At 37.4% G+C, this 10,000-nt stretch overlaps 1 protein-coding gene across 3 annotated transcripts in view; it reads right to left on the bottom strand.

Moving 5' to 3' along the window:
* The window catches only part of LOC107671118 (endoribonuclease Dicer), a 32,880-nt gene that overhangs the window by 17,167 nt on the left and 5,713 nt on the right, over positions 1 to 10,000 (bottom strand). For 2 of the 3 annotated variants that reach the window (XM_016463963.1, XM_016463964.1), the window contains exons 3-17: positions 8,751 to 8,854; positions 8,382 to 8,570; positions 7,128 to 7,281; positions 6,889 to 7,016; positions 6,607 to 6,741; positions 5,503 to 5,663; positions 5,171 to 5,339; positions 4,594 to 5,066; positions 2,364 to 2,496; positions 2,027 to 2,269; positions 1,791 to 1,945; positions 1,573 to 1,705; positions 927 to 1,002; positions 700 to 839; positions 208 to 387 (exon numbers count right to left, since the gene is read on the bottom strand). In XM_016463963.1, the coding sequence (XP_016319449.1) occupies positions 208 to 387; positions 700 to 839; positions 927 to 1,002; positions 1,573 to 1,705; positions 1,791 to 1,945; positions 2,027 to 2,269; positions 2,364 to 2,496; positions 4,594 to 5,066; positions 5,171 to 5,339; positions 5,503 to 5,663; positions 6,607 to 6,741; positions 6,889 to 7,016; positions 7,128 to 7,281; positions 8,382 to 8,495 (2,394 nt within the window). In that variant the 5' untranslated portion in view covers positions 8,496 to 8,570; positions 8,751 to 8,854. Of the gene's footprint in view, positions 1 to 207; positions 388 to 699; positions 840 to 926; positions 1,003 to 1,572; positions 1,706 to 1,790; positions 1,946 to 2,026; positions 2,270 to 2,363; positions 2,497 to 4,593; positions 5,067 to 5,170; positions 5,340 to 5,502; positions 5,664 to 6,606; positions 6,742 to 6,888; positions 7,017 to 7,127; positions 7,282 to 8,381; positions 8,571 to 8,750; positions 8,855 to 10,000 lie in introns of those variants that run through there. The other variant, XM_016463965.1, reaches the window with a different exon arrangement.

The raw sequence follows: 10,000 nt of genomic DNA, 5'->3' as shown, positions 1-10,000 counted from the left end.
TGACATAGAACCAGAAAAAAAAGCATGTTGTTTACTTAAAGTTCAAGGCAAGTTAATGAATTTCAGATATAATCAAATATCAAATGAAGGATAAATGCAACTGTACTCAAAATAATTATCAAAGCAATTCACAATGAATAAAGATTGACAAGTTCTTCTCCAAAGATCTACAGATTCAGAAAGAGAAGTTAAATGAAAGGTGATTACCCGAGGTATTGGTTTAGCTGTCAGAATGCCAAAACATCGGGTAGTGTCCTCCGGTGGGTACAGCTTCCTCCGCCGGAAGTTGAGCTCATCAGGAAGAGGGGTGGTGAGGACCATCCCTATTACGTAAAGATAGCAAGGCTGTTCTGGCACAGGGTAACAACCCCGCAGACACTCTGGTATCTACAAGACAGCATATCCAACATGACTGTATACCTTCTACACATTGTACTTAAAAATAAATAAATAAATAAAATAAAATAAAAAAGAATCCTTGATTCAGCGAGGACGAATTAAATTGATCAAACGATGACCGTAAAGATGTTAAAATTATGTGCTATAATAATATTTCACAATATTAGTTTCACTGTATTTCTGGTCAAATACATGCAATAAGTGCATAAAAGACACTTACCAACCCCAAACTATGGTGGTACCAAAAAACCATGAATACTGACAGACTTTATAAAGGTATTTCGGGTTCATGACACTTACGGCTTTTGGGTAACACTGTCTCCGTTTGGTGGAGCCTGGTCTTCCTGGCACGTTCGTCTCCTCCTCATCATGCAGGTCCAGCTCCTCCTCATACTTCACAGTTTCCTTTCCCACTGGCATCAAATGATCATCCAGTTCACCTAGAAAGAAATATCTCACATCAGTGAGTGCATCTCTGTCCCACAATGCATCAGAAATTGCATATATTTAGACTTTTTCATGCTCACCAATTTTGTGCAGCTTTTCACAACAGAGAAGAGCAACAGCTTTCTCAGCAAGTCTTGCACAATTCATTGTTGGCCCCTAAAGGGATGAAGAAACATTTAGAAGACTTTTTACTTTCAATCAGGGATTTTTTTTAGAAAAATTGCACACATTTTTGCACATTTTTCATCCTCCTGTCCTTCAAAATCTGTATGACTTTGTTCCATGGAACACAAAATACTTATAACAGAACGTTCAAACTATTCTGTTTCATACAATGAAAGTGTATGGTGACCATTGCTGCCATGGATGTTCAAGGAAAGATTGTCAGTGAAAACCTTAAATTTCAGTCTGTGTCTAACAGGAAGAATCATATGGCCATAAATTACTTTTCATTTAGACAACTTTTCTGGAGCTTTTTTCTTATTTTGGAGTTTGACAGCTCATGGTTTCCATCCACTTTCATCGTATGGAAAAAAGCAGCGTGAACATTCTTCAAAACATCTCCTTTTGTGTTCCATGGAAGAAAGTCAGTCTAACAGGTTTGGAATAACACAAGGGTGAGGAAAATCTGACAGTCTGGCTAAACTCTCCATTTAACTCCTAGCAAAGAAGAGTGAATGTCAGAATATTTAGAAAAATATCAAATATATTTGGGCAAGAACTCACGGTGACAGGAACTCTGAGTGGTGAGTTAATGGGTAGGAAGAGTGTGGACTGATAACCTCCAGTCTTAAGCTCCACAGTTTTACACTTTGGAGCAAGATGAGTGAACGGATCACTGGGCAAGCGAGCACAATATCTGTACAACACACAAAAGCATTTAAGAATGACATTAATAAAAAATATAAAATATAGCAATCTTTGATTTAGAAAAGGAAATTGACCTGTTGATGTGCCCAATGGCTGTGTTAATCGTGACACGGGGGCCGCCGTCCTCTGAGCGTAGGACGTAAGGTGGTAAAACGTTGTCATCATCGGTCGCTGGCTCCAGTTCAAAATCACTGCATTCTGCTGACTTCGAGCACTTATTTCGGAGGATCTAAAAGACGTACAACTATTAGAATGACACATCTTAACGTACACACAACCTCTTTCTGGAAATCTCATTAAACCTGCTGACCTTCTCTATGGCCTTGTAGGTCTTGAGGTCTTCCTCAAATGTGTTTGTCCGTTCGCTGTCAGCTAGCATGATGTAATTGGAGACTGGAGCCCGGGCGCGACCTTTGGATTGCACATACGACCGGTACTCTGTTGGCAGGTCAAACCGAACGACCAAATTGCACTTTGGAATATCAACGCCTTCTTCCACAATGCTGGTTGCAATGAGCAAGTTGGTTTCATGGGCTCTGAACTTCCTCAGGACCTGGACAGTAATGTGAATCAGCAAAAACAATTATGATCAGCACAAGCTAAGGAAGTTGCACAAGAGACTTTCTAGGAATGCTGAACTCGCTCACCTCCTCTTGTTTTCTGAACTCCACCTCCATTTGTTTGTTGCGAGGCTGGTTCTTGCCAATGCTGTGACCTGTGATGAAGTTGCTACTGATGTAGGCCAGCTCTGGGTCCTGCTTCCCTCCCTCCTTGATAAGTCTGATACACACAAATAATACAAGGTGCATTCAAGTACCTTTGGATAATTTAAAAGTATATTTCACATCAGTGGTTCAACCAATTTTATGAAGCTATCAGAATGCTTTTTGTGCGCAAATAAAACAAAAATAACGACTTTATTCAACAATTTCTTCTCTTCCATGTCAGTCGAACCACTGATGTCACATGGACTATTTTATCGATGTCCTTACTACCTTTTCTGGCCCTTGAACACAGTAATTACATTGCTGTCTATGCAGGGTCAGAAAGCTCATGGATTTCATCAAAAATATCTTAATTTGTGTTCCGAAGATGAACAAAGGTCTTACGGGTTTGGAACAACATGAGGGTGAGCAATTAATGACAGAATTTTCTAATTATTTAAAACTATCCCTTTAAATATGCAAGATTCGGGTGATCAAGTTTTTTTATTTTTTAAAGAAATCAATACTGTTATTCAACAAGGACACATTAAATTGAGCAAAAGTGACAATAAAGACATTTAAAACATTACAAAATATTTCTATTTCATATAAATGCCGTTCTTTTGAACATTCTGATCAAAGAATCTTGAAAAAATGTATCATGGTTTCCACAAAAATATTACACGGCACATTACACGGCACAACTGTTTTCAATATTGATAATAACAAATGTTTCTTGAGCTCCAAATCAGCATATTAGAATGATTTCTGAAGGGTCATGTGACACTGAAGACTGGAGTAATGACTGCTAAAAATTCAGCTTGGCCAACACAGGAATAAATTAGATTTTAAAATATATTAAAATAGAAAGCAGCTATTTTAAATTGTTATAATATTTCACAATATTACAGTTTTTACTGTATTTTGCTCAAATAGTTTCGTAGCAATCAAATTAGGGATGCACCGATATGAAAATTTTGGCCGATACCGATATAAACCCAAAGAATTCACAACGTTTTATTATAATAATGTTCTCATTAGAATGTTATATACACGACATTCCCAATCATAGTTATTAATGTTGTGCACTGCTGTTTGAGCTGCATGCGCTGAGCTAAAGATGATCACCGGTAAACTGAAGCGCTCTTTTAATTTAACCAAATGCATTCTATATGAGATAAATCAGATATACATCAAATAAACACAATATTACATCGTACAATTGCACAAAAGGCTGCAAACGAACAGCGCGCATCTGAAGTGTCTCTGAAGGAAATAATGCATTATTTATCGGCTTTAAGATATCGGACAAATTTTCTTATCGGGCCGATACCGATAACAGAAAAAATGAGCATTTATCGGCCGATACCGATATATCGTGCATCCCTAAATCAAATCCTTTTTATACATTTAGATTACCTTTGCCTTTAATATTCAGTTACTATTTAAAAACACTAATAATTAAAAAATACTGTTAATTGTTATCTATAGTGAATCACAAAATAAATATCCATTTTTCATACTGTACATTATAATAATGTGATTCCTAATAGGGTTGGGCGATGTCTACAAAATTGGCATCGGACGATGTCTACAATGAAACATCGCGATGAACGATGATGAAATCATTCGCAATGACGATGGCGAATGATTTGCAGATCCTCAGCACCACTGACAAACATCTAATCTTGCAAAATGTGTGGTAAGTACTGCCACTCCATAGTACATGTGATCACGAATCTCGAAAGTGAAAGTGAAACTAAAAAGCAATCGTGCATTCAAAAGCAGTTTCAATGCCAGGCATAATAGCGGATCCCTGATGCCCGCAATTTATATACAGTATAGTTACCCATTGATATAACTGCGAGAGAAATTTATAAAATATGTATTTTCCTCCCATCTCATATTTATTCCCTTTAGGGGTTCCGTATGCACGTCATTTTCTTTCCAAACATGGTATTGGGATGCGGCGGATTGGGGGGTATGGGGGTCACGATGTCGGCTCAACATCGTGATGTCTATCAGCCATCGGCGATGGACAATGGCATCGTCTATCAGTCCAATCCTAATTCCTAAATTCATTTTTTGCATTGAAAATTACTGATTTTAGTTTTAGTACATTTATTATTTGTATAGAATTTCCAAGAAACACAGTGAAGCACTGCAAACAAACCTGTTTAAAACAACTGCAGTATAACGCCTTTCCACGAAGACGATTCCACAGAGGATGTTGGTAAAAGGTGACGGAAAATTAGCTTCGGGCTTTTCCTTTGCCTCTGCCTCTTCCTCCTCATCTTCGTCCTCAGAATCGCTCCAAGAAACATAATTGTCCTGATTGCGATTATTGTACCACTCCACACTCTCAAACTGCTGCCGTTCGAAAGGCTTGTACTCGTGGAGAATCTCCAGAAGTTTGATGACCTTGGGAGTGACAAACTTCAGGTCTAGGGAAGCTGGGGAGAAATGCTCCTCACATAAGGCGTGGATTTTTCTCAGAATGGTGTCTGTGAACAATAGGAACTTGCGGTTCAGCTCTTCCTGTTCATGTTTGATATATTTCTGCAGCTCCCGGACCATGATTCCTGCAGCTTTATCGGCGCACCAAGGGCCCAACACAGTCAACACGGCGCGGCAGTCATTCAGCACCTTGTGATAAACAATCACACAATCAGAACACAGTGATTTGAAATCACAACAGGACGTTCCTGTCAAGGGTATTGTTGCTTTAAAATAAGACCCTAAAGAAGAACCTGTTTGGAGATGAATGTGGGATCTCTATCTTCTCGATGAGCAGATAAGTTGCAGTCATTAAGAAAATGAAGGGCTTCATCCAGCTCATTTAAAAGCCTCTCAGAGAGCCCACTCTGATCCTGGTACAGCCCACAATCCAGCACCACCTCACGAGGCTGGGACGCATACCTGGACATAAACACACATGCAAGAAATATCTATAGTAAATGATACTTAAATGACAGATAAACATTTTTTTTTCAATCCTATTGTGTAAATTAGAGAGTTTTACAAGGAAAAACGTCTATTCTACAAGCTGCAACAAAAGCAAGAGTGGAAATCATAAACGTACCTATCCAGCACCACAAGATCAGTGGCAGTTTCTGCACTGCTCTGCAGAATCTTTTCCAGGTTCTGAATCTTCTCCTCCAAATCACAAGGGTCACATTTGCCATTTAAAATGGAAGCAGTCAGACCCAAAATGCGAGGACAGCCTGGGCAACCCTCACAAACCTGTAAAGAAGACTGGCACTGTTTAATAAAACATTATATGTAGATATGGTTATCACCAACTACCTTACAATATGATCTATCTAGCTTGAATTAAAGTTGGACAAAGCACTCAAAATTGACAGCAGTGATCAATCATGAAAACACGATTGTGTAATCCAATTTCCAGCATATGTGCTTTAAAATCATGAGGGGGAAAAAAACAACCATCTCAATGAATTACAGTTTCAGCACAACTCTAATTACAACCAATGTATTCTATTGCAGTGCTAAAATGTTAAGTGAATGCAACTTCCATAGCGATGGCCTGCATTTTTAAAATTAGTACGTGTTATAACTAAAATATGACTCTCCTCAGAAAAGATCACATATTCAGAGAAGTCAAAATATCTGCATTCAGCCAATCTTCAAATCTAAAGAGATGATTCACACAAAAAAAGCTAATTCTGTCATCATTTACTAACCTGCATGTCATTCCAAACCTGTATGAAATTCTTTCTTCTGCACTAAAGAAGATATTTTGAAGAACGTTGGGAACCAAACGACATTGAAGCCCATTGACTTCCACTGTATGGACACATTTCTCAAAATCATCATCTTTTATGTTCCACAGACATTCAACTTTGAAATGAGGGTGAGTAAATAATGACAGATTTTTTTTTTATTTTTGGGTGGATTATCCGTTTTACTCCGAACTTAGAATGTGCCAGAAAGTATTAGTCTTCAAAATAAAAATGTTCAGTTAGAATGCGTTTCAGATGAGCAACAATATCTTATCAGTGCCTACGTTCAATCTCCAGGACTAAATACATGCCCATTAATACTATAATAATGGATCGATACCTTTAGAGTGACACTTAGATGAGACCTTTATCATCCATCTCTTTACATTGACAGATGTGATTTCATAGCACCTGTTCAATGCTGTAACAGACTGCAATTTCACCTTCATTATTTCCCGATAAGGATGGTCTGTGATTGCAAGGTGGCATTCGTCAAAAACCAGCAGGTTGATTTTTGATAGTGGCAAGACTCCATTTTTTAACACGTGGAAGAAGATGCGGCACGTCATGACCAGCACCTGAAAGAACAGACATTATGGAAAAGACAGGGATGAGGACGGGAGAATATCACAGAAGAGAGACTGCCCAATGACACCTCATCAATCCGTTCAACAATTATATGAATAAATTCATAGGCACGTTAAATGGAAAATGTATAATCACACCTGATTCTCCATCATCTCTCTGTTCCACATCTCCTCGGGCCATGATGTCATGTCCTCTGACATGTAGTCGCCCACCTGGAGATCAGAGTGGGTTCTTACAGTAGATGCTTGCTGAACCACAGATGATGCTTCAATTGGGAAAAACGAACAAATCAGAATTAAGATTAATAAACATACAGAAAGAGTTTGATAATGTTTTAATATGTTTACATCACATGGCAGACTAGACAATTCCTCACCTGCATTCACCAGGAAAACTGTTCTCTTCCCATCCTCTCCACGGATTTGGTGGGAGAGTTCTTTGATTAGGAGTGCTGCGATAAAGGTCTTCCCTGAGCCAGTATTTAAGCAGACAATAGTATTGTGTTCAAGAGCTGCTTCAAGAAGTTCAACCTGGTGGGAAAATGCAATTAGGTGAAACTATTCAGCTATATGTTTTCTTTTTTTTTTTTTTTTTCAGCAAAGGTGCATTAATTTGATCAAAAGTGACAGTAAAGACATTTATAATGTTATCTTTCAAATAAATGTTGTTCTTTGGAATTTTCTATTCATCAAAGATTATTGAAATAAAATGTATAATGGATTCACAAAAATATTAAGCACAACTGCTTTCAACATTGGTAATAAAAAGAAATGTTCACTGTCAAATCAGCATAAAAATGAGCATTGCCAGGACAGGAATAAATAACATTTTAAAAATATATTAACAAATATATTTACTTTAAATTGTAATCATATTTCACAATCTTAAAGTTTTTACTGTATTTTTGATCAAATAAATGCAGTCTGGTCAGCATAAGAGACTTATTTAAAAAAATAAATAGCATGTATAAATAATATGAAAATATTTGTAGAAAGGAATTATAATACAAATGAATTGTGATTACTTTGATGTATGACTTCCATTTCATTTTCAATGAAACAAATAAGGAGATGTTTAGCAAAATGTCCAAGCTGCTCTTTTCCATACAATGGTCAATGGAAATACAATTCCATACAATCAAAAACATGGTAAAAAAACAGTCCATATGACCTGTGCACAATATTTCAAGTCTCCTAAGGCCATACAATAGCTTTGTGTGAGGAACAGAATGAAATCCTTATCTACTGAAAGTCACAATGGTTCACTGACATCCAACCTGGTGCAACACATCTTCACACATCAGGTTAAGTCGAAAGCTATAGCAGATGAGAAGATCTTCAGTGGTTAACAGCTTAAATTTCCATCTGTTCCTCACAAAAAGCTACAGTATGTCTTGAGAATATTTGGAATATAGGAAATGAGCTGTACTTGTATGCTAGTTTAATGGAGTTTTGTCGTCTTTTTTGCAGCTTTCCTCACCTGCTCACTGTATACTTTCATTGAGAGCAGCATAAACATTTTCAAAACTTCTCGTGTGTTTCCAAAAAAAAAAAGTCATATGGGATTGGAATGGCACAAAAGCACTCAGACTAGCCTGAGTATCAAAATCGAACCATTTCAAAAGACTTGCCTGATATTTCCTTGGTGTGTATATGTTGTCATGGATAGCTTCCTGTTGCCACGGGAGACCGAAGAAGGGCCCCATGGGTGAGGAGGCAGGGGTCACCAGCTGTAGGCCAGCCATGCTTAGAGACTGTTAAGCAGGGGACCTCCAGTCATCCAGTGTTTATCTCATTGCTTCATGGCCTTCTAATGCTTACTGCAAGAGACAGATCACGTAACATCAGCTCAGTGGGATGTCACAAACAACAGCGCTCAAATCAACTATGTCACGTTTCCGTTACATTCGGTGGTATTTTGAGCGACATGTTATTTAGCTCTGGTTAGAGGCCGTGTGAATCAGGAGGGTTACTGATTATAGATGAGAGTGTTTACTTACAGCTTGTACGTTTCCCACTTTGCTGTGTGACCAGGTCGCACTTATTCTGGGCTTCATTATCAGAGCTCTTAAAATCAGCTCATTCTTTTTCCTCTCGAGTTATTCTGCTAGGACAAACAGACAAACACTTAGAATCTATACAACTGTAAAGCAAACAGGTCAGAGATTATACTAACTAAGCACCTCACTACAGCGATACAACAAAAATTAATTCAAAAATATATAAAAGGAGGAAATGAGCCCTATTTATAGACAAGGCTGTTGGTACATTTTACTTTTGGCTATCAGAATAAGGCTAGCTCAACATTATATTTTTCTGGTCAAAAACCATCCACTTAATTAGGAAAAACCTGTCTGTCTGACATGTAAAGCAACTAACAGTGTTGGCCATTTAAAGCTAATCTGACATTCAGAGCTTTATTAAACAAATTTTGCTACATCAAAAGAACTTAATTACCTATTCTATTACAGTAATCATAATTTATATATGTCGAAGCAAAGTACACCTAATACACACTACTGTTCAAGTTTTGGGTGAGTAATTTTGTTTGTTTTAGTATTGTGACATATTATTAGATTCTAAATTATTATATTTTAAAGTTATAAAATAAATGTATAAACAATATTCAGCAAAACTGAAGTTTTAGCAGCCATAACTCTAGCTTTCAGTGTCACATGATCTTTCACAAATCAGATTTGGTGCTGAAGAAATATTTTTCAATGATGAAAACAGTTGATCTGCTTAATATTTTTGTGGAAACCATGACACATTTGTCTTGATAATTCTTTAATGAGCAGAAAGTTCAAAAGAGCAGCATTTCTTTTAAATCAAAATCTTTGTAACATTATACATGTCTCGCTAAATAAAACTATTAATTTCTTTAAAAAAAGTATCCCAAGAGTTTAAACAGTACTGTGTCTTCTAATAAACAATGTGGCTACTAAACAATAAATTAGGGCTGCATGATATATCGTTTCAGCATCGATATCGCGATGTGCGCATCCGCGATAGTCACATCGCAGGATGTGCGATGTTTAGTATAGGCTACTGATCGTTATATTTATACTGATTGTTTTCTTTGCTCACACACAGACACGGTGTCTACACCGGACGCGACAGCTGTACAGACGAGTAGCATTTACATTTAGTAGCAGAGCTACTGCACGTGATTTTCAGTGCTGGAAATCCGTTTGTCCTTTGTTGACAGTTCCGCGTCCTCTGGAGAGCGCAGGTCATGGTTGCTTAGAAA

Source organism: Sinocyclocheilus anshuiensis, unplaced genomic scaffold (assembly GCF_001515605.1).
Source record: "Sinocyclocheilus anshuiensis isolate Anshui unplaced genomic scaffold, SAMN03320099.WGS_v1.1 scaffold861, whole genome shotgun sequence".
Lineage (NCBI taxonomy): Eukaryota > Metazoa > Chordata > Actinopteri > Cypriniformes > Cyprinidae > Sinocyclocheilus > Sinocyclocheilus anshuiensis.
Note: the sequence above shows the minus strand (reverse complement) of the source record. Positions and strands in the feature narration are given on the sequence as shown.